General features: G+C 38.0%; 1 protein-coding gene across 5 annotated transcripts in view; it reads right to left on the reverse strand.

Moving 5' to 3' along the window:
• Nucleotides 1–25,421, reverse strand: part of LRBA (LPS responsive beige-like anchor protein) — a 764,782-nt gene that overhangs the window by 10,914 nt on the left and 728,447 nt on the right. For all 5 annotated transcript variants that reach the window (XM_054484859.2, XM_054484861.2, XM_054484860.2 and 2 more), the window contains 3 exons: nucleotides 10,178–10,279; nucleotides 6,715–6,911; nucleotides 2,116–2,267 (listed from right to left, as the gene is read on the reverse strand). In XM_054484859.2, coding sequence (XP_054340834.1) covers nucleotides 2,116–2,267; nucleotides 6,715–6,911; nucleotides 10,178–10,279 — 451 coding nt within the window. The remainder of the gene's footprint in view (nucleotides 1–2,115; nucleotides 2,268–6,714; nucleotides 6,912–10,177; nucleotides 10,280–25,421) is intronic.

A 25,421-nucleotide genomic window follows, 5' to 3' on the forward strand; every position in this document is an offset into this window, starting at 1 on the left:
AACTACAAACCACTGCTCAAGGAAATAAGAGCGGACACAAATAAGCGGAAAAACATTCCATGCTCATGGACAGGAAGAATCAATATTGTGAAAATGGTCATACTGCCCAAAGTAATTTATAGATTCAATGCTATCCCCATCAAGCTGCCATTGACTTTCTTCACAGAATTAGAAAAAACTACATTAAATTTCATATGGAACCAAAAAAGAGCCTGCATAGCCAAGACAATCCTAAGCAAAAAGAACAAAGCTGGAGGCATCATACTACCTGACTTTAAACTATACTACAAGGCCACAGTAACCAAAACAGCATGGTACTGGTACCAAAGCAGATATATAGACCAATGGAACAGAACAGAGGCCTCAGAAATAACACCAAGCATCTACAACCATCTGATCTTTGACAAACCTGACACAAACGAGCAATGGGGAAAGGATTCCCTAATTAGTAAATGGTGCTGGGAAAACTGGCTAGCCATAGGTAGAAAGCTGAAACTGGACCCCTTCCTTACACCTTATACAAAAATTAACTCAAGATGGATGAAAGACTTAAATGTAAGGCCTAAAACCATAAAAACCCTAGAAGGAAACCTAGGCAATACCATTCAGGGCATAGGCATGGGCAAAGACTTCATGACTAAAACACCAAAAGCAATGGCAACAAAAGCCGAAATTGACAAATGGGATCTAATTAAAGAGCTTCTGCACAGCAAAAGAAACTATCATCAGAGTGAACAGGCAGCCTACAGAATTGGAGAAAATTTTTGCAATCTATCCATCTGACAAAGGGCTAATATCCAGAATCTACAAAGAACTTAAACAAATTTGCAAGAAAAAAACAACCCCATCAAAAAGTGGGCAAAGGATATGAACAGACACTTCTCAAAAGAAGACATTTACACAGACAACAAACATGAATAAAAGCTCTTTATCACTGGTCATTAGAGAAATGCAAATCAAAACCACAATGAGATACCATCTCACACCCTTCAGAATGGCGATCATTAAAAAGTCAAGAAACAACAGATGCTGGAGAGGATGTGGAGAAACAGAAATGCTTTTACATTGTTGGTGGGAGTGTAAATTAGTTCAACCATTGTAGAAGACAGAATGGCGATTCCTCAAGGATGTAGAACCAGAAATACCATTTGACCCACAATCTCATTACTGGGTATATACCCAAAGGATTATAAATCATTCTAGTATAAGACACATGCACATCTATGTTTATTGTGGCACTATTCACAATAGCAAAGACTTGCAACCAACCCAAATGCCCATCAATGATAAGACTGGATAAAGAAAATGTAGCACATATATGCCATGGAATACTATGCAGCCATACAAAAGAACGAGTTCATGTCCTTTGCAGGGACATGGATGAAGCTGGAAACTGTCATTCTCAGCAAACTAACACAGGAACAGAAAAGCAAATACCTCATCTTCTCACTCATAAGTGGGAGTTGAACAAACAGAACATATGGACACAGAGAACATCACACACAGGGGCCTGTTGCAGGGGTGGGGGCCTAGGGGAGGGATAGCATTAGGAGAAATACCTAATGTAGACGACGGGTTGATGGGTGCAGCAGACCACCATGGCACATGTATACCTATGTAACAAACTGCATTCTGCACATGTACCCCAGAACTTAAGGTATAAAAAAAAAAAAAAGATACTTCAAAGAAATATAAAAAGCTTTGCATCACTGTAATCAGAGCCTTTGCTACTTAAATTCTGTCTGTTCCTTGAGAACTCAGCCTTTGTCCAAGAGTGGCAATGTTATCAGAAAGAAAATCACACTTTTTAAAAAAGTGTTCTTGCTTTGATTGTACAGGTGACCCCCACAACTCAACTCCATCAGCCCATTTAAATAAATTCCCTCTGCAGGTTTTACTATACAATTTTGAAAATGTTTTTTTGTTTTTTTGTTGTTTTTTTTTTGTAGAGACAGGGTCTTGCAATGTTGCCCAGGCTGGTTTCGAACTCCTGGGCTCAAGTGATTCTCCTGCCTCAGCCTCCCAAAGTACTGGGATTACGGGTGTGAGCCAACACGACCAGTCCCCTCTGCAGTTTTTGAAAGTGCTATTTGTAGCCCATGATTCCAGTGTTACCTCTGGTCGTAAGACAGCGCCATGGCCCGGATTCCAGCGTCGCATCCTGGATAGGCAAAGAGCTGCTTGAGGTCCGACACCTGCCGGACCACGACCACTCCTCTGTCTCCTCCTGTGAGCAGGTACTGCCCATCTCGGCTCAGCTGGATGGCCTGTGAGACACAGCAACATTAAGTAGAAATGTGGTTCTAGGAAACTTTTGGCCCCCACCCTGTGTTTGAGTCATTCTTACACCAGCTACTACGGTGCAGACAGAAGAGAGAGAGATCCTCAGGAGTGAGTTTTTAGAAAATCATGAGTTGTAGAAGATCTGCCATTTTTCAAAAACCAAATGGACAAAGTTCGTCAATGCTTGAGAATTTTTTGGCTTTGCTTTTTTAAATACTAGGTAGCAAACTCTTCCAGTTCTACAAATGCTACTGGAATGGTGTGTGTTGTGGACTGGGACCAGTGCTCTAATGAGAAGCCCTGGCATCTCTTCATTTGCACTGCGGACATGCTAATAAGGCTGTTTTGTCCCAAGACTTGGCAGATGGTGCCACCTGACCTCACATCCCCTCTAATCCCCTGCTGCTTTGCGACTCCGGCTGGAGGGAGGTGGCCAGCAGCCTCGGCACCTTCCCTGAGCCTGCTGGATTTTGACAGCAGTTGGGAAGAAGACTTGGTAGAGAGCTACAACTTCCGGGGTGATTAAATCTCGGTTCAGCATTTTCTTGCTCTAGGGCTGACAGTGCTCCAGCCTGTGGTTTAGTCAGCTCTAGGCTGTGCCCCTCTGCCCTTTCCTACTAGCGCTGAACAGACAGTACAGGCTCAGAATTTGCTCTTTGATCCTGTAAAATGGGCATCCACGAATGAAAGCCTGCGGGCCAAATGCAGCCCACTGCCTGTTTCGTATAACTGTTTGTTTTAACATTTTTTAATGCTTGAATTTTTCATGACACATGAATATTTATATGAATTCCACATTTGAATCCCCATAAACAGTTTTGTTTTTTTTTTTTTCCTCAAAACAGGGTCTTGCTCTGTCACCCAGGCTGGAGTGCAGTAGTGCAGTCTCAGCTAACTACAGTCTCCACCTCTCAGGTTCAAGTGATTCTCATACCTCAACCTCCTGAGCAGTTGGGATTACTGGTGCCCACCACAACACCCGTCTAACTTTTCTATTTTTAGTAGAGACGGGGTTTCACCATGTTGGTCAGGCTGGTCTCGAACTCCTGACCTCAAGTGATCCACCCCCTCGGCCTCCCAAAGTGCTGGGATTACAGGCAAGAACCACCACGCCTGGCCTTCCATAAATAAGGTTTTACTGGAACATCGCCACACCTATTTGTTTATGACTGCTTTCACAGGTAGTTGCAGCAGAGAATGTAGAACCCTCAAAGCCGAAAATATTAACTTTCTGTCCATTTATAGAAAAAGTGTGGTGACTCCTAATTGTCCCTCCCTACTCCAAAAGCCAATCCTATTACCCGTCCTCTCCTGCCTGGTACCTCCAAGCCTTGTTTTCTTAGCTTATTAAGATACAAATTTCCTTTCTTTAGCGATGGCATCAGAGTTTTAAAGCCACTACAAACACCTGTAATCGCATGTCCACCTGGACACAGGGGAATACAGATTGTGCTGGCAAGACAGAAAGAAAAAAACCTAATTTCTGATACATTGACACTGTTCTACATTCAGTTCTAGCATAGCTGCCTTAAGTCTTCACTCTTTGACATATCTTTTAAAAAATCATAGAAAGGTAAAGACTTTCTTAGCCATTTAATTCACATTCACCCAAATGCCAACTTTTAGTAGTCTCTTAAATACAGCTTATTCTCAAGAACACAAAAACACATCTAGAAAATAAAAACCCATGTGTGGAAGACAGTTACATATTCTCTAAGTTTTGTTAACAAACACAGATATTAAGATATTTTCAAGATGAGCAAAAATCAATATCCTTTTCCCTCATTCATTTCACAAATGGCAATCTCTAGGGGTGTCTGGGAACTGCAGTGGAGACTAGGACAAACAATTATTTGCTACACTTATAAAATTCAGCTGATGAAAATCCATTAACCTTATGGTTGTAGTTCACTTGAATTTTATACTTGAAGCTTTTTACTGGATAAGTGTTATACTAAAACAAAACCATTGATCTTTAATTCTTTGTTCTAGTAAAGAATCTCTAATCCTGCTTGCATCTGAAATTAAGTAAAACCTGGGCTTTAGGGACTATACAGTCATCAGCATTCAAAACATTTTAATGAACCAGATGCCTCCCAAGGTGAAAAAAGATTTCGCTGGCCTCTTTCAGGAGAGGCCAAATTCCTCTGGCAGCAAGAGCCAGGGTAACATTTAGCAAGCAGCACCTGATCTCCCACTCAAATTCTGACAGGCTGCCTCCGCATCCAGGTTGGGTTGTGACTAGAGGTTTTCAGAGGGCCTCAGAGACATGTTAATCTCATCCCCTGAAATCCTGAGTGCTCTGGACAACGCCGTGGCTGCACGCAGGTAGTAGCAGGCCACAGCAATCTGCTGGGGACGACCACATTCTAAAACAGCTTCAGGAAGGGAAAACAAATGCGTTCCCCTGGGTGAATGGTGGTTCTCCCTTGTTTAGGACAAAATAACTTTGCTGCTCTGTACAGGCTGCCTCCTTAAATATCAGCTATTCATAAAGACATCTCAACACTGTCTAGTTGAGGGACTGTGATATGCTGCTAACCAAAATGCCACAGAGCAATCTGGCATCTAAAATAAAAATAGGTGGGAAGTGCAGAGCTTCCCCAGGCTGCCTGCCTGCAGGGTTCTTGGTATTTCACAGAAACTTAATTTCTGGTCTGAGCTGATGACTAATTTGTTTCCATGGTGTCCATTCCTTATATGGGCTCAGATTGAGGATGGAGCTGGAGATTCTGCTCTGTGGTGTCTTGGATTCCCAGCCTGTGGCTTCCTTCCTCGCCTCCTGAGGTAGTGAGCTGTGAAAGTATCAGTCTCTGGAGCTGTGGGCAGGTATTGCTTGTTTTAGGCAAGCTCACTTTAATCACACAGTTGCCACTTGCAAGTTAGCATGATAAAGTGCAGGAGTGCTGGGAAAAAGGCAATGGATTGTTTAAGCCTAAAATCTAGTGGGAAATATTAAAGAGGGAAAAAGCAATGGCTACAGGGCAGAGAGGAGAAGCATGTGTGTACGAATGGTCTGCAGAAAGCCTCCCACTGCTGCCTCAAGGAACTTCCCAGAGCCCCTGGTACTAACTGAAATGCCACAGAAATTGCTTCAGTCAGCCAGGGATCTCAAATTATTTTACAGATTTATTAGCGTAGCTGACAATATAATTGCAACTCAAAGTGACAGATTATCCACATTATTATTGTAAAGAAAAGAGGAAAAGAAAATCCTCTGATGTGTACTTGGTTTAAATGCAGCATTATGGGAAGGTAGGGAAAAATAAAAGCGAGTGCGAGTGTGTCTGTGTGCGTGCCTCGTGGTGGAGGCCGGCAGAATGTGATGGAGAGACCACAGAGAACAGTGGAGACACAAGAAGGAAGCCGTCCACTGAATCAAGAAATGAATCCCAGGAGACACAGCAGCAAGGGTCCTTCATTTCCTCAATGTAATCTATATGTAGGAGCTTTGTTCCCTGACACCAGTATTTACTTAGGAGAAGGGGGTGATCAGACTAGATCTGGGAAAGTGGGAGAATTTATGACATCTAAGCTGTGTAGGTCAGAATAGCAATGAGTGAAATATCCAGAGCTAGCCCAATGCCAGGGTAGAAGCCCCTGTGACCCTATTCCTGCCCCCAACATGTCCTGGGTCCCCTCATTGTATACAGCTCACATGCCCCGCCCTCCAGCCTGATTCTGGAAAATGAGGACCACCCCAGCTTTATTTTACTTTAACCTTCACCAAGGAGTTTGGAGGTAAGAAACAAAGGACCTTAAGAAACTAGCCTCTGAAAAGAACAGTCTTACTCTTTTTCTCAATGTCTAATACTTGTGGAGTCCTGTTCTGGAGATGAAGCAAGAGCCCAGAAGGTCCACTGGCGGTGCCATTTCCGGTAGACCCAGTGGGAGAAAATGCGTGCCTAATTCATATCGTAATTTGAAACCCAACTTCCTTAACATGTTTTGGTCTTGTTGTCCATGAAGAAGTCATATCTGAAATTAATAATCCTAAATAGTCATAATCCCTACTGCTCCCACCACCAAGCTATTCAGATGTAAAGAGAATCCAGTTTTAAGTGTCATCTAATGTACTATTTCAGCTTTCATACTCAGAAAACAATGTGCAGTGCATTTTCTTAGAAAAAAAGAAATGAGCAGTGCCACTAAAAGCCACCCAGGATGGCTTCAGAAGCCCCTAAGAAAACCTCTTCTATTGAAGGACTGTCCTCAGCTGCGCTGAGTGATGTGGTCAGCACAGCTGGCACTGCTGTGGTGTGCGAAGTGTGTGAGCCTTGTCTGAGTGCTACCTAAAGATTTTTTGTTGGTGTGGAAAAGAGGCCCTCGGCAATCCAAAAATAGAGGTTTCTTTCGTGAACCCTTTCCGTCCCCACTTGACACGTGTTGAGGTGAAAGTTGTGAATGCTGAAGAGTCCCCAGGGCACTCACTCTTATGTTATCATCTGTTTCCATCGTGGCCTGGAGTTTTCCATTCACACTGAATGTACAGAAGAGGCCATTTTCATAGAATATGACACAATGACCCTCTCTTGAAGCCTGAATGAGTTTTGGTTTCAGGCAGTTTTCAGGACCCTCCAAGGTCCTCAACAAGTCTCCATTCATGGAATGTATGAGACATGGTCCTTCTGAGAAGAGAGGAGAAATAAAAGGCAAAATTATTTAATGAAAACAGACAATACGATCTGAATCTTGAGCACAGATCAAACAGGATTATAGAACCACACTATAGATGTAGAAAGCCTTTAAAAAACTTCCATCTTATGTGTAAGCTATTTTGCAAAATCTCCTCTTCATGATTGCCAGATCTCACCTTCCACTCAGGAGAGGAGAGAAGCCAAATCATGTAAGTCCAAGTTCACTTTCCTCAAGAGACAGGAAGTTACTCTATGAAATTCATTATGCTAACAGGCAATACAAACTGGAGGAACTGAGAAACAGGATAAGCTTCGAATTCTAGCATAGCTTCAAGGAGGCTGGGATGCAAACAAACAAGGGCTGTGGGCAGGTACACTAAGACCTCTCCCTGCACCTTGCATGAGCCCCAACGGCCACGGCACTGTGGGCCTGTGCAGGGACAGCCAGCTCAATCAGCCTCTGAGTGCCTTAGTCTTCTTACCACGCAACTGCTCACTACTTTACACTGAAAGGGGGTCCCTAGTAGTTCCCCTCAACCTCCAAAAAATTCACACAGGAACCCTTCGGCCACTTCTCCTTGGCAACTGAGTGAGCCCACCTCCCTGCTGCCTTCACAGCAAGCAGCAGCCTGGGCGGACCACCAGGCCAAGGTGCCAGAGGAGGACAGGCAGCTACTGGGAGCCCACACACAGCCAAGCTTTTTGTTTCTATTGAGTACCTGCTACATGCAAAGCAAAGAAGGAATAAGGAACAAAGATTGCTTGTGTGATGAGCAAGTTCCAAGAGATATCTCAGTCAGATAACGGGGGTCACCATAGCAGGGGTATGTGCCCGCTACTCTACTGGCTAAATTACTCATGGCCACATGGAATCGTTGCCTTTTCCCCACAATGACTATTGAAAACTTGCCCTTTTAAAAATAAGGCTTTTAGCTCTTTCTTGACCACTCAGGTAGTTGATAAATTTTTAAAATATCCACAGGCAGTCTTTGCTTTACACAGTTCCAGCATGCATGAATTTCAGTTATCACTCCTTAAATAACACCAGCCCTCCAATAACATAGTTCAAATTTAGGTTGTCATAGTAATTGCATAAAGTATGCACTTTTGTGGCTAGCTCTTCAGTCCACAAATCACTATATAAATAACAGATGTGCATCATCATCATCAGTGACCAATCACATCACTCCTTTCAAAATATGTCGATGACTGCTCACTGCATATCTGTTATTCAGTTCCCACACAGACAGCAAACTGTGCCGCTGTGTTGCTTTTTTGTCTCCCAGTGATAAAGCCATGTAACATTTCACAAAAATGGATAATCAAAAAGGGGTATGGCCAACAAAGATGAAACTGCAGTAAAGAAATGGAAAATGATAAAACTGAAAGTACAATTTGAATTGAATATAAATGGAATTATAGAAGAAAGAGCTGCCTGTGGGATGCTGACCCTGCTGAGACACTAGATATGCAGCCAGGAAGGGAATGAAGGAACTTATCAGTGTAAGTTAGGGAAGAAGGTGTAACAAAGATGTCCCAGAATTGAAACCAGCAAAAGCCTCACATTAAAGGAATTCTAGGGAATATTTCATGACATTGAAAGCACAAAAGATAAAATGTTAGATACTGGTCCCAACTTAGAAAAGAGTATGACAGCTCCCCAAGGCATAGAAAAGATGCTAGCTCCTTACATGTATATAACAAGAAGGCAGTAAGCACTGTTCAAACTGCTCTTGATACGTTTTTCACAAATAAAATAATTATCAATGTATCAAATGTTTTAAATTACAATGTATTAAGTACATGTGAGTTTTACTACATTTTTCATGTTGTATGTATAACTGAGTATGAGTTTTTAATGTTTTGACAAAATTATTGTTAGAGACAGGGTTTTGCTGTGTCACCCAGGCTGGAGTGCAGTGGCATGATCATGGCTCGCTACAGCCTTCACCTCCTACAATCCTCCCATCTCACCTTCCCAAGCAGCTGGGACTACAGGTGTGCACCCCATGCCCAGCTAATTCTTACTTTTTTTGTAGAGATGGGGGGGTCTCACAATGTTGCCAGACTGGTCTTGAACTCCTGGCCTCAAATGATCTTCCCACCTTAGCCTCCCAAAATGTTGGGATTACAGGCATGAGCCACCGTGCCCAGCCTGACAAAAATTTTTAAAGACCAGGGAACAATTGTAAAATTTACCAATGATTATTCAGATCACTTTGTATGGTTTCAGTTTGCATGCTCGCTTTTACAGTTCCATACTACTGTGCAAAGAAAAGATGACCTGTAATATAATAGGTTCATTTTATGACTCCTGTTGGCTCAGGATGTATGAAATAATTGAGTATAAGAAGGGAAAAATCCAGCGGTTATAGAATTCTTGCTATCATTATTACTATTTCAATGTTTTGACCAAATTTATAAACATAATCCTTTCAATATTTAAAACACCTTGTTAGCTAGACTAATAAGTATTACACTTTAGGACACAGATGAGCTGATCCAAATACTGTTTCCCCACCAGATAAACCTAAAAGACGTGAGATATAATACTTTGTTGTGTGTTCAGACTTCAGCTCAGAGCAGAGACAGAGAGATGGATAATTACGATGGGATAAGTAAGCAACGAATTGGAAACAGCTCCATTCCCAGTCAGATCCTGATTTGTTGCATGTGCTCTAAGCTCACTTAATATCTTGGGCCTAAATATATGATGCTGTTTCCAGCACAAACCTCCAGGCAGACCAGCTTAAGTATCTTTCTACTCCACTCTCAATGCCATTGTGGCCCCTGCCTCATTAAAACAGACAGGGTCAGGGGCTTCCATTCAGATGTAAGATGGAATCTGGCCAGTAACAGCTCAGAAGAATAAACAAATATACAAAGATGTTCCTTGTTCCTGCTTCATGGGAATATGAATATTAATAGGATATGTTTGTAAAAACATCTTAAACTCCTTAGAGCAGTGCTGTGAAACAGAACTTTCTACAATGATGGAAATGATCTCTATCTGTGCTGTCCAATGTAGTGGCCACTAGCCATATGTGACTACTGAGCACCTGAAATGTGGCTAGTGCCACCAAGAAACTTACATTTTAATTTTTTTTAATTTTAAATAATTTAAATAGTTCCATATGACTAATGGCTATCATAACAGACAGAAGCTTTAGAAAAAAGGTACCAAATTAATCTTTGGTAATTTGTTTCTAGAAGACAGCAAGAAATGCATCCATTTTGTGAAGGTACCACAGGTTTACCTTGTGAACCACTCAACACCAGGCCTAGCTCGGCACACACCGCAGCACATGTGACCTCATAGTCATGGCCTGTCAAAATGGCCCGAGGAGCAGCAGTCTCACCTTTAGGAAAAAACAGATAAAAAGAACAAATCAATTCAATTTCATGCATATTAAATAATCAACAACTTGCTCCTAATTCCCATCATGCCTATTTAATTTACAGTTTGGGAATTTGTCCAGCAATCCTACTTTAGGACTAGATCCAAGTTACATACTATAGTTTGATTATGAGGGCCACATCCTGCTAAAATGTCAAGTAACCTTTATGTGATTATCAAGCAACAATGGTTGAAAACTCAGGGTTAAATACAACAAAGTCTGCATTCCAAAATGCCTCATAAATTAGCCCCTCAATTAGATGTTTTATGGTCAGATGATTATAAAATTAGGAACTTTGGCTCAATTTACATTTCAAAGAAAAGCCTCGCCCCTCCTTCCTCCCTCCTCATCCTTTGTGGGCCGCTGAAACTCATCATAATGAAGACAATCTGAACTAGACTTCTGCTACCTCCACAGGAATTCTGCAGCCGCTCTCTTAAATATGTATTCTCTCTACTAAGTTTATGTATTTTTCTGATACATAAATTTCATGGATATATTTCTCTGTGGTTCATTCAAAGAACTGAAAAAAAACCCAACATAAGAAACACCTAAAAAAACCAAACCCTTACCGATAAGTCTACAGATAGTGATTGAAAATGAGGGGCGGTGGGTACAGAAGTGGGGACAGAGGAGGAGTATCCAAAAACTGGCAGGTATTGCCGAATACTTTCACAACTAGAAAGAACAAGTGATCCTGTATGTCTGTCCCAAACTAAAAAGAAAATGTACAGTTGGTTGGTTAATAAGGAACCCACCATGACTAAGTAAAATGGTAATGGGCTTCATTTGTGGATTGGTTCGTGCCAAGCCACAAGGATAAACTGGATTCCATGTCTAGCCTGAAGAATACGATTTGAAGACTAAACGGATCCTCTACTTTTATAGTCTCTAAAGGTAAAGACACAAAAAGTCTTTCCAAGTGGAGAGCAGGATTCTATTAGCATTCTTGATTTCTTGATTTGGATTGGTTTTATAGTATGCTTGATAACTAACACTGTGTAATCCAGAAGAGACAAATGTGCCCACAGAGTAGGTGGCTACCACCAGCTATGGAACTCTGTGGAAGAGAATCGCTTGTATCTTAACCCCAGACACCTGACTATCCTTGGAGCAGTCACCCACTCAGAGGAAGGAAGTCCAGCAGCTCAGGGGAAACCTACTGTACGTGGAAAGGCAAATGCTGCCATCAGAAAACTAACCCGGCTTCCAAAGCAAGGGTTCTTCCAGTAGGTCGCTGGGTTATTTGAAATTTTATGCAAAATATATCTACATGCCTGTTTTTCTAGGTAGCAGGGGAGGAAAATAAGTTTCACTGAATGGACAGAGGTCCATGACCAAGAAAAGGTGAGAGGCTTCTACCCTGAAGAGAGGTCTGGTCTCTGTGCTTGTAGCCCCACTTCACCTGGAGCCAGCAGTCACATCAGGTCTAGCCTTTCACAGGACAGTTCCAATGCATGTACCAGAGTACATAATGCACAGCCATGTCCCTACAGTGTCCTTCAAGGCTTTGGTGACTGTAGGTAATTCTGAGTGAGACTTAAGGGATATCACACAGAACTTTGCACCACACTGGCAGTGCTATGTGCAGCCACCTGCTGGACCTAGCCTACAGGCTTAGTGATAAAGGGAGACTGAAAATAACATACAAAGAGGCAAGGGGATAGGCAGAACAAGGGGCTTCGTTTCATTTGATTCCAAGTTTTAACACTTCTTTGGGAGGCAAACTTACCTTAATTAGAAAGTTTACTTGACATTTCCCAAGCCACAAAGAATTTGTCACAAGAGCAATTTTGTTTCTCACAAAGTTCAGAAATTTGGGAAAGTTTTAAAGAAATACAGCAAATAATGTAAGCCAATCTGAACTACTTAAGCTTCTGTTAGGATCCACAAATTTTTTTTTTTTTCTGAGACGGAGTCTCACTCTGTCGCCCAGGCTGGAGTGCAGTGGCGCGATCTCGGCTCATTGCAAGCTCCGCCTTCCTGGTTCACGCCATTCTCCTGCCTCAGCCTCCTGAGTAGCTGGGACTACAAGCGCCCGCCACTGCGCCCAGCTAATTTTTTGTATTTTTAGTAGAGATGGGGTTTCACCGTGGTCTCGATCTCCTGACCTCGTGATCCGCCTGCCTCGGCCTCCCAAAGTGCTGGGATTACAGGCGTGAGCCACCGTGCCCAGCCAGGATCCACAAATTTTAGGAATAAGTATACTGTTTTAAAAAGCTATTGGCCGGGCGCAGTGGCTCACGCCTGTAATCCCAGCACTTTGGGAAGCCAAGGCGGGCAGATCACCTGAGGTTAGGAGTTCGAGACCAGCCTGGCCAACATGGTGAAACCCTGCCTCTACTAAAAATACAAAAAATTAGTTTGGTGTGGTGGTGTGCGCCTCTAATAGGTAGGAGAATTGCTTGAACCCGGGAGGTGGAGGTTGCAGTGAGCCGAGATCACGCCACTGCACTCTAGCCTGGGCAACAGAGCGAGACTCCATCTCAAAAAAATAATAAAATAAGAAGTTATCAATACTTTAGCCCTGATTCTTGGTTTTCCTTTTCCCCAGAAGGCTGTACATTCCACAAAAATACCATACAATGTTGTTTCTGAAATTACTGTCTAATTAGATCCATTGGCAACTTTTTTTTTTTTTTTTTTTTTTTTTTTTTTTTTTTACCAGCAATTAAAATCATTAAGATCTAAGGAATATATTTTTGGTGTGATTGTTCTTTTTTTTTTTTTTTCATAAGTTACCATTTCATAGATGGTGAAATTTGTGTTTAAACTTGAATTGTCTTGGACTTCCTCAGTGGAAAGTGAAGGTTTGAAGAAAAGCTGATGGCAAATGAAGGCATTCTAAGTATAAGACAAAGTAAACAAAGGACAGATAGATAATGGTGGTCCCAGAGGATGATGTCACTTAAGCACATCAGTGCTAACTTTTTGTTTTCTTGGGAGCATGGTGGAAGAAGGGAGAGGATTGCTGTCAATTTTCTTTCTTTCTTTAATGTAAAAGAGTTGAAATACTGACAGTTTTCTATGACTATAAAGTTAAGAGTTTAGGAAGCCTCGTGATTAACTCCAGAAGGTGGGTTAAGATATAAGCATTTTTTTTTTTTGTAAACTCGTAAGATTTTTATCATTATGCTTTGCTTACAAAATACTAGTTTCCAATAATCCAAACTTTATTAAATCATTTTTCACTCCACAGATCAGAACACACACACACGCAGAGTAATTTCAAAACTGAAAAAGGATTTCTTCTTTTCCTAGGGCCTGATCTCTAAATAATGAACTATTCAATGCTAGGACTTTGGCTTCAAAGTTTGGCAAAATGTTTGCTAATCCCGGAAGCAGGTTAGACAGTTCAGGAAATAACAAAAGAGAGAGAGAAAAAGAAAAAGAAATTAAAAGCATAAGGGTACACTTATGATCATTAGGTTCTCAGGTAACAAGTTTTACGAACAGTCACTGGATTTCCAGTAAAAAGACAGTGCTACTTAACTTTCCTCACCTATAGGAAATGTACATTACTGGCCTCTCAAAACCCACATACATCAATATAAGGAAAGATATGTCATTTCCTCTAAGAAAAGCTGTTTCCAATCTTCTTTAGATTGTATTCCCTTTATTATCTGCTGTACAGATTGAGCATTCTTTACATTTTCTCCTCATCAAAAAGTACGTTCAAAATAAATACCTACTACTTAATTTTTATAAGTTTTATAATAAAGAGCTTGAAATAGTTACACTTCAATATAGCAGATATATGATATGGGATTTAAATCTAACAGGTCAAAACTGTTTAAGTTCAATGGACATTTTGGGAACCACTTGCAATGAAATTACTGAGGGTAGCGGGGATAATTGGAGGCAGAGCAGAGGCTTCACATGTGGCTCACAGAATACATCTTTTTATGTCTCTGTAGTTACACTGTATACATCATCCTGGATCACAGCAGAGCCCAAGTGACAACATCCCACAGAAAGGAAAGGCAAAATCCCTCCATATCTGTGTACATTTCTGTTTGGAAAGCCTAGAAAGAAAATCTTGGAACCATATAACTCATTCTCACTGCAGTGTTCTCAGAAATCTGCTCCTCCCAACTACTTGTCAGCCCACATAGTTAATACCCAGGGAGAAATAATCAGCTCAAACAAGGTGATTCTGGCCATATATTACTTTTCAAAGATGCCAAAAGTATCAATATTCTCTCATTGAAGTCTCTAAACCAAATGAAGAGCAAGAAAAAAAACTGCTGAAAAATATCAAGTTAATTCTTTTGATAAAAATTTGCAATAGTTAAGGGATACAAAAAGTCTTTACCTTTGCTTTCTGAGATAGTAGGATCTACCAAAGGCTAGACCATAAAGCAGAACAGATTCCCTTAAGAACCTTTTAAAGTCTTACTGCTTGAAAAATTGTCATGGCCTTCAATAATGCTGAGAGAAAAACTTATCTTGCTGCTAGTTTAAGGGACTACACTTCAGACTCTTCTTAAAGAAAAATAAAAAGAGAAAGAGGACAGACTTCTAGGACTGCTTTGAAAAGCTTGAGCAATTACTTCAAAGGAAAGGGTGTCTTTGTCCAGAGAGCAGGTTTATGACTACTGATGCAAATCCTAACCAAAGGCTGAAAAGGATACCCAGTGCATCTTTATGGATGGCCTTAAAGGAAGATGAACAAGTTAAATGAGATTAAAGACAGCCCAAATTCTGCTGCAAATACCAGGGCACATCAGGTTTTACAGAGGCACTTCTCAGTACATAATACTAGATATCAGTACCAACTTACAGAGACAATTATAACAACCTAACTTGCATTTAAGCAACACAAGATCTCTATAATAACCACTTAGCATTTATATTGGACTTAGTTTTAAAACATTAGGTGAAATATTTTAACACCACTAGGCAGAATAGCAAACGTTTTCATTAGTTGTGTTTCTTTGGTGCCCTCACAACATGAAGTATATTTATCAAACAGACTCCGAACCACTTAAAATTACACCTGAAAGAGGAGAAAAGAGGAATTTCTCTAGTATCTTGCTCATAAATATCCAGTGAGAAGAATATTTCATAAGGTCTATATCCATTAAGGAAAACAGGTGACAATCCAGGTACAAATAGATCTGACATGTATTTTCTGGCAAACTTGTAGTTACTTTATAAACAGTGAATAAAGTTCTTGGTGTTTTGGCGTCATCTCCTTACTCTTATGAAAATTAGATCACTTTGAAATGCAGTATAAAGTTTTCACTTGTAGGTTAAATATGTTGTTATTAGCAGAGTGAATCCTCTTCATTCCATTTTCTCAACACCATCTATTATGAAATGAAGCGGGATTAAACATTTTTCTATTCCTAGTTTTGTAAAACTAAAATTATTTCTTCCAATTAACACTTAGTTTAGATGACTCCTGGCTGGGCCAGAAAATCACATATCCCACTTGTTCACCCATTCATTCCTTCACTCCTTCATTCACTTAATAATATTTATTGAGTTTCTATTCTTAATATGTGTGAGGTACTATGGAAATAAAGAAAGGAGTAAAACGGCCTTTTATTTAAAAATAACTTGATTTTAAAGGATCATTGGATCTGGTTTTGTCAACTATACTATAAACCTGCAAATTATAATTATAAATATCTATGCTTGTAAAGGTCAACATAATAGTACTGAAGTCCATACCACTTGTAACAACTAATTTTGTATGCAAAATCAATATTTAACAATAATTAACATGCTTAAAGACCACCAATATAATTTTCTTCATTGGTAAAAATGTATCATCTGAACTTTTATAGAGGAAAATCAAAATATAAAACCTGGCTTTATAAAAAAAGTAATAATTTCAATAGAAAACATATTAAGAAATAAAATATATTTGTTTAAAAAGCCCAAATACATAATGAACTTATTAGGCATATATATTATAGATAAAAAACAAAAATATATTATACAATATATGCCAGTCATTTCCTAAAGATGGATACCTCTATTTTACATGTGCCTTTTGTACCATTTAGTTACAATTGATTACTACAAAACATTCATGTGAAAACTGAATACTAAGCTTTCTCATGCGGCTCACCATAATGGTAAATCAAGAAAGGAAATGGCTTTGCTAAAGCGGAAATGAGGTTAGCTATTAAATGTTTCTTAAACCTTTTCCATTAACTTCCTAGTTTTACAATGGAAATTATACTGCATTTTAATTATGCTTAGAAAAACGACTTGAAATTTGTCCTATACATTTCATCTTCACCAAATCTTTTCCCTTCCCCTATTCATCACGGTCTCTTTGGTGAAAAATCACAATCTGATTAGACATATAGACTATAGATGACAAGCCATAGCTGCATTTAGAGTACAACAACCATCAGAAAGGAAATTTTAGTAGCATCTTCTTGTAAATAATATTAGAAGTATTAATGCAAGACAAGATATTGTTGGTACAAAGAACAACTGTAAGTCCTCCGTATATAACATTTCTCCTCTTCTCTCTATGATACATATAAATGTTGGTAACATGGGAATCACCCTCTAAGACTAAGGCTGACCCTTGAACAACATAGGTTTGAACTGTATGGGTCTACTCATATGTGGATTTTCTTCTGCCTCTGCCATTTGAGACAGCAAGACCAGCCCTCTGCTTCCTCAGTCTACTTGGTGTGAAGACAACCAGGATGAAGATCTTTATGATGACCTACTTCCACTTAATGCATAGTAAATATATTTTCTCCTTATGATTTTCTTAATAACATTTTCTTTTCTCTAGCTTACTTTATTATAAGAACACAGCATATGATACATATAACATACAAAATATGTGTTAACCAACTTTATGTTATCAGTAAGGCTTCCAAGTCAACAGTAAGCTATCAGTAGCTAGGTTTCTGGGGAGTCAAAAGTTATATGCATGTTTCTGACTGTGTGGGGGGTTGGCACCCCTGACTCCTGTGTTGTTCAAAAGTCAACTGTACATTAGAAAATGGGTTTATATGAGTGGGTACCTACAATTGTATACTTAAAAGTATACCCCTTAAATGTATATTTGAAAAATACAAAATCCTACCATGACATGTACTGTCATAAGAACTCAGTATAATACAGTTGTCTTTTTGTGTCTCTCGCAATTACTAAGAATGCTTTAGTGATAGGATTGCATCAAATTCTCTATAGCTGATATTCTAATTAAATGTATAGTTTAGATAACTCTGACCTAGACTGCCTGAGTTTAAATCTAGGCTCCAGCACTTGCTAGCTATGTGAGCTCCCTTGGGCAAGTTTCCATAATTCTAGTAAGGAGATCTTAAAAGCGTCAAGGCCCAGGGCAGAAAGTAAAGGCATATTTATAATTTCTCCATGCCTCATCTATAAGTCAAGGATACTAACAGTAGATACCACACAGGGCTACTGTGAAGATTAGTGAGTTAATATGTAAAGCGCTCAGGATGGTGCCTGGCATGTAGTGAGCACCCATTAGTATCATCTATAAGTAGTAGTAGCAGCAGGCCAGGCACGGTGGCTCACGCCTGTAATCCCAGCACTTTGGGAGGCTGAGGCGGGCAGATCACGAGGTCAGGAGATTGAGACCATCATGGCCAACATGGTGAAACCTTGTCTCTACTAAAAATACAAAAAAATTATCTGGGCATGCTGGTGCCCACATGTAGTCCCAGCTACTCAGGAGCTGAGGCAGGAGAATCGCTTGAACCTGGGAGGTGGAGGTTGCAGTGAGCCAAGATCCCACCACTGCACTCCAGCCTGGTGACAGAGAGAGACTCTGTCTCTTAAAAAAAAAAAAAAAAAAAAAATAGTAGTAGTAGTAGTAGTAACAACAGAATGATCCCTTTTTTCACTCGGTTATAAACACTCCTTTCATTGAAGGTATCATATCTGATCCTATGTTGCATAAAAGCTAATTAGAGATGGTTCTCTCCTTGATAATTCATATAAATTCTGATACACCTACTAATATTTGGCAGCCTAGAGGCTAACAGTGGGGAGTGAAGGTACAGTACAGTAATTAGGTGCATTCCCCAAATTAAAATAGCTTTTTTTTTTTTTTTTTTTTTTTTTTAGACAGAGTCTCACTCTGTCGCCCAGGCTGGAGTGCAATGGTGCAACCACAGATCACTGCAGCCTTGACCTCCCTGGGCTAAAGTGGTCCTCCCACTTCAGCCTCCTGAGTAGCTGGGACTACAGGCACCACACCCAGCTATTTTTTTTTACTTCTTGTAGAGACAGCGTCTCCCTGTGTTGCCCATGCTGGTTTTGAACTCCTGGACTCAAACAATACCCTTGTCTTGGCCTCCCAAAATGCTAGGATTACAGGCATGAGCCACTGTGCCTGGCCTAAAGTATCTTTATTGTCTCTGATTATCAAGGTAGTACATGCTCATTATAAAACATTCAGATACTTTAGTAAAGTATGATGAAGAAAATGAAAAATTGCTTCCAAATTCCACTACCTATAAATAAATGTTGCTAATATATGTCTTGTGATCATTTCATACTTTTTCTATGCATAAATGTACATAGAATACAAGTGTATACACATAGGCATAGGTACTTACGTTACATATGTAGCTTGGTGATCTTTTACACTTAGCAATACAAAGAGTGTATCCCTCCATGTCAATATTACAAATTTATAGTATCTTTGTTAATGCCTGTACAGGACTTCATTACATGGACATATCATTACTATACTTAACTAATGTGCTTCTTTTTTCCTACTTGCTTGAGACTTCATTTGTTGTTTTCCCATGGAGGGGCTTGGTCTTTGGTTCTAGGTAAGCTATGGCTCCTGTAGCTGCATATGAGTGTCTGGTAACATAAACATGGTAAAATTCTCCCCCCAAAAAGAAAACAGGTAGAAAATTTGCTGAAGTGAAATCTTATTCAGATTTGTTGAAATGCAACATTAAGTCTGATTTTTATGAATATAAATTAAAACTGAAAATTGGTTTTATCTATTTATCCTAAATACCCAAATTATTTAAAATTCTTTATAATACATCCTCCTTAACATTTTTAATGTTCTTTTGTTAAAAATACATAAGTAAGGGACTCTGAAATCTATAGAGGAGTTTCACATCTTTAGCTATTAAACACTCCTGACCCCACTCACCCGAAGGAAATAAGGCAATCTCTCAGTTGTGCAAAGTTACAAGCTACAAGAATGAAAGCTTAAAAAGCTCAACAGTCATGTAGCCTTAAGCCACAAAAGGCAGAAACAATTCAGAGAATTTTTTTCCTATATAAAAACACTTCAAATCCAAAATCTGAATCAAACACATGCATTTTCTCACTTGAATGTGAAAAAAATTACTGTTAAAAAATTAGCAGATAAACGAAATGTAATGATATACTTAGATAATGGCCCTGTTAAAAGACCAAGAAAATCAATTTTTAAAAATTTGTTAACACTTATAAATTTCTGCTCTGTAAAGCCATATAAATGAGCATAGCACATAAAAATTGAGGTAACTAGAAAAAATAGGGTTTAACTTGCTTTGTAAAAAAAAAAAAAAACGGAGATTTAAATATTGAATTTCATATAAAAATGGTTATCTTTTCATAAATTATCAGTAATATCTAGAGTAAAATGTGAGTTACATAGGCACAAAGCTGTCGCAGAATTTCTCTTACGAAATGAGCGTTTTTGGAAGGTAGTAAAGTCAGTCTACTATGTTGTTCCAGGAAGCCTTAATTAAGTGTATCCTTGGCAGTTCTACCAATAATGTTATGGACCACCCCCACCCCCGCAGAGAGTTCTGCAATATTTTAAAAGCAGAAGAATCCTACGTTTAGTTGACTAGAATGAATTTTTACTTTCTTAGACTAATGCCAACTATTGTTTGAAATTAAATTTCCCATATGAGCATAAAGTGTTAAGACAACTTTCTTTGGCATGGCACTATTAAAAAGGTCTACATATGAAGATACTCAGTTTCAATCTGAGGGTATAAATCATCAGTTCTTCTGTTCTCATATTTATATGGCTATAACCTATGGGCTGAATGGTACAGTCATTTTTCTCTGCAGCCAAACAAGGTAAATAAATGTGATATATTGGCATATCACCCTGCCACTCTGCATATGGTGCACATTAAGGTTGTATTCATTTGCCATATGAATATAATTCCTTTTTACCACATCTACTATTAGTTATAAGCAGTAAATACAGAGTTGTTTTGCTGGAACTTGAGGGCCTGCATTACATCATGGAGCACTAAACATCCTGGACCTTCTGGAGAATTTCATAGACATACTTTTAATGTCACCTGAACTTGAACACTGCCAACATACCATTTGAAACACTTCTTGATAAATGCTTCAAGGAAAAAATAAAAATACAGGGTAGCTGTAGTGTGACAGTACATTCCAAATGCAGGCCCAGAAGGGAAGGTCTTGATGAGACACACACGAGAACTCTTGTTCCTGACAAAGGATCAGATCAAGAGTCATATCCAGGTATAAAATGGTTTCTTGTTTCAAGCATTACTTTCTTATTCAGAATCTAGTGAACATAAGGAACCTAAATTTAAAATACCATCCAAATAACTTCCTCAACTGTAACTTATTGAAGAGCTGTGATCAAGAAGCTAACAAGTTTATTTCATCACCAACTGTGGTGCTTTGTTTCAGTAGGCAAATATTGTGCTTACTTTTTCCTTACACAAAATATTTATCATACAGTTGCAAATCCAGGTTAGGGTGGGGTAAAAGGAGGAGTAAAGTGATTTCTTTTTAAGAACTCATATGGTTCAACACAAATGTACATACCTTGACATTTGTGACCCTTAAATAATATATCACAGGCAATTAAAAACAAAGTACACCTGTCTTAACCAAGTACCAATTTTCATGTTTCCCAACATTAAGTCCCCAAATGCATCCAGCAGATGGTGCTCTAGGACACCTACTTACAGAGAGTAATATTGTTTATATTACATCCACCTATATTTTGGCAAGACAAAGAATAAGAATTTATCAGCAGCTTCAGTAAAACATACTAGGCTTCACAATAAAAAGGACATAATTCCTAAATATGTGTACAAAAATATGCATACACATAAGCACATGTGCACAGAGGCAGCCAGTAAATAATTCACACCTGGACATGTTATGATACTACTTTTCTTACAGACTTGATGAGTAGTCTATGTGTATCAGTAGTATTTATAGTCACATGGCAAGATCATTCTAAATTCATTAAAAAAAATTTAGAATGCCTTAAAGTTAGAATTCATTTTTAATTATAGCAGGAATGTCTCATTAGGGTGATACTAGTAAAATTAACAACAGTAGGATTTACGGTAATGACTTAAGTGATTGATGAGCGTATAACAAAATGAAGTTTTAGACAGAGAAAAAGCAGGGCAGCTATGGCATACAGTACTTTAAAAAACAGCTCTGTGGTCTGTTAGTGCTAGCCTTATGGTTAATAAAACCTTCTTTCTAATTAACGGTGCTGAAATATTCTTAAAGAACAGAATCTTGTTGTTATGAAGAAAAGTTAGGTTTTTTTTTCAGTAGACGCCAATCCCATAAAGGAGAAAGCTGACATAGATTAGCATGTCTGATTGCAATGAGGAAAAGAAAAAAAATGCCACCTTTCAATCAAATCAAAACCAGAATGCGAGAATGGAAAATGTATTACTGAAATACTACACACACAAATCTGTGCAACACCCTCACAGTTAGCAACCATTTGCTTCTGAAGCTGATCGAATGTGGCTTTAAAAGATATTATTCAAATATCTAAAAATACCTAATAAACATTTAATTATTTAAATCCATGTTTATGAATATAAAATAGTGAATAAATAACTTTTTATACATTCATCTTGCTTATCTAAATAAGATCATGTCAAAGTTTAAAGTATTTATTTATCAATGGAATGCACTGGGGAACATTTTCTCCAAAATTTGAAAATGTACAGTCTGGAGAGCATTATTCTGAAGGCGAAATAACTATCTCAGGAAAAGCACTTTGGTGACAAGGCTCAGTCCTAAAACACAGAGTACTAGGACAAGGAGAGAGAGATGCCATGCTTTCATGTACAAAACATCTTTCAGTGAAATACTCTTGGTTAATTTCATTTTTTAAATCCCTAATTAAATGGAATCCTGTGTTCATTTTTCTTCTCATTGAGAAAACTGCATTCCACAGGAGATAATTATTACAAAACAATAGAGTCAAAGATGAAAAACTATCTGGTATACAGGAAAATAAGCCTTTTGCTATGTAGTCTAGGTAGGTTTCATAAAACATTTACACTTTTTAAAGCCCCAAATTACAGTATTTATAGGTTTTACACTTGATCTTAGCCAAAAGGCTGAGAAGCGATGTATTTATGGGTTTTATCCAGTTTGAATTAGCCTGAGTTTGCCAAAGCAGTATGTATATTAATATTAGATAATATGATATTTTTAAAACATTGTCATACAGCTATCAACTTTACATACAACATCAATATTAGATTTGGAAAAAACAGTGTATGTAGGCTTATGACCCTAGAAAGTAAAATGACTACCTATTCTCATAATTTTTTAAATAAAGAAACCCTGAAATAGACCTATAAAATGCAGAAAAAGCAATAACCTGGTTTTCTTTTATCTATTTTCCCTTCAAGAAAGAAAAAGTCTACAATAAAAAATTTAAAGTTGAGGTATTAATGTGCATTTATAGAACAGATTGCAATTATATGTATATACACGCTTCACCACTTCTTAAAGGTCATTTACATTGTATCTAAGAGGTACAATATAGGAATACACATAACCTAAAACCCTTCATCTGAAAAGCTCTGACTTCAGCAGCTGCATCGTGGAACCATCAATGAGCCAGAGGCTTATAAAATCCGAACCAGCTTGCATGAATGTTTGAAACAGTTTACACACGGTAACAATGTCTTTGTTTTTGTTTGTCATTTTCTTTTGAAAAGCGTAGATTGCATTTTCCATTTTTCTACTGTAATATGTGTAAACTCTCATTATAAGAAAAAGTGCCTATTTGTCTTTCTCCTGGATTCATCTTTCAAAGCTGAAGCAAAATTAAATCGGGGCATCAGACATTATAGGGGGGGCTTGAAAGGATAAGATTCACTTTGAGAAAGGTAATTTAATTCAGTCAAGATACATTACAATTTTCTAAAATTTTTATTAGATGTGCTGTTATATTATTCTTTTATTGTTTTTCTTTTCATTGCTAGGATTACTAGGAGGTAATGTCCACCATACTGCAGACAATGAGAGGGTATAGATGAAGTATGCTATGAAAAATACAACATTATAATATTTACTCTAATGCCAACAAGATGGTGTTTTGTGGTGATTTATTTGCTCTAATCATCCTGTGCTTCTGATAACACCTTAACTCAGTTCTGTTGTTGCTTTCATTTTACAGACAAGACAGAAGGACCACAGCAAAGCTTGGAACTTAGATTTTTTTTTTACTACAAACCCCAGGATTTGTTCAGTCCTACTTAATTCGTTTTTTAAAGGCCATGCATGTAAAAACAATCTCTAGGTTGAGTCACAAAGTATTTAAACATATGAAAATATATTTAAATGTATACATATATCATGATACATATCATACTTTCTTCCTTCGCAAAAAGCTGAAAATTCCTAACTTTAAGGTATACTTAACTTTCTGAAATGCAATAGCAATTACATACAAGTGTAGCTAATAAGTCTTTAGCTGCTTTTTAGACTTCACATTGGTAATGACGGTGTATAACATAGACAACATGATTAAGTAAAATAAAACAAGAAACCAAGAACCCAAATATCTATGTGTGTTTAGATTTCCATATGTGCATGAAATATCTTACATTTTTAAGGCAAGAAAAAGTTCTTAAATATTTTGAGATAAATAGCAAAATGGTAGATTTATTATCAATTTTAAATATAGGTTTGCCTGAGATAATTGAGTGAATCTCGGTAACTGGATTTACAGAAACAAGAAAAAAGAAATTGAAAGTAGTCACTTATTCTAAGAGGACAGACAGGAAGAAGGACCAGAATATTGTGTTCATGATGAAAAGAACATGGTAGTTTTCAAAAGAATATGAAAAACAAAATCCCTGAAATTTGCATCTTTATAATTTCTATTGTAATTACATAGAGATGTCTGTATAAATTTGAAATACATGTACACCTACTCTGACATATACACACACTACAATTTGATCACAAAGTCTGTATTATCAATGGCATCCCAGCTTTAAAATTATTTTTCATATCCTATTTGCATAGGAAATTATCCCTTTTTTGATTAAAACAGAAAATATCTATTAGATGTTCATTGGATAAAAACTGTGTTTACCTATCACATCAAAGTCTATAATGTACATAATAAGAAACAGCTTTGAAAAATACTTCACACACACTTCTTTTAACATTATACTAGCATTTGACTAAATGTTTTGAAAAAAAGGTTTATTTTCATACAAATATTATACATTTAAGCACAGCTTTGAGAAGTCAATCCAAAATATGATGGACTTAAAACATATTTAGACCATTTCACAATCTGGGGTGGAGTGACAGAGCAAGGACCGAGTATTCAGGTAAAGTCATCAGGAAGAATGTGATCCTTCCTTAACCAAATACATTGCAACTTGCCTTAAATTAAGAAACTGTAAATATTTAAGAGCAGTTAAAATGCTCTACCTTCTGAAGTAAAAATCTAAAGCTATTCTTGCAGGAATTCTACAGTGTTGTCATAATCATTTTAATTAAATTCTCATTTTTCAGGTGGTCCCTTTAATTGTTTTTTCCTACTTCTTAATGTGTTTTTCTAAAGCCATTTCTTTTCTGCAGCTGTGTGCGATTGGTTTTAATGGTAGCTGCTTCCTTTTTTGCCTTCTGTGAATTACAATTTTAAATGGTTACACATTTTTTGTTTTACTGCCTTCAGCATAGTTTCATAAAGATGTTTAAGGCTGTTGGTGAACATTTTCATTTCCCATCTGAAAAACCAAGAGCCAATTTGAGTATTCCACATTGGCCTTTTATGACCTGTTTTATCTTTTTAATATGTAAATGGAAGCATAATTTTATAAAGACTAGTTTGTTTCTATGAAATTATAAT

The sequence above is a fragment of the Pongo pygmaeus genome, chromosome 3, assembly GCF_028885625.2.
Source record: "Pongo pygmaeus isolate AG05252 chromosome 3, NHGRI_mPonPyg2-v2.0_pri, whole genome shotgun sequence".
Classification (NCBI taxonomy): Eukaryota; Metazoa; Chordata; class Mammalia; order Primates; family Hominidae; genus Pongo; species Pongo pygmaeus.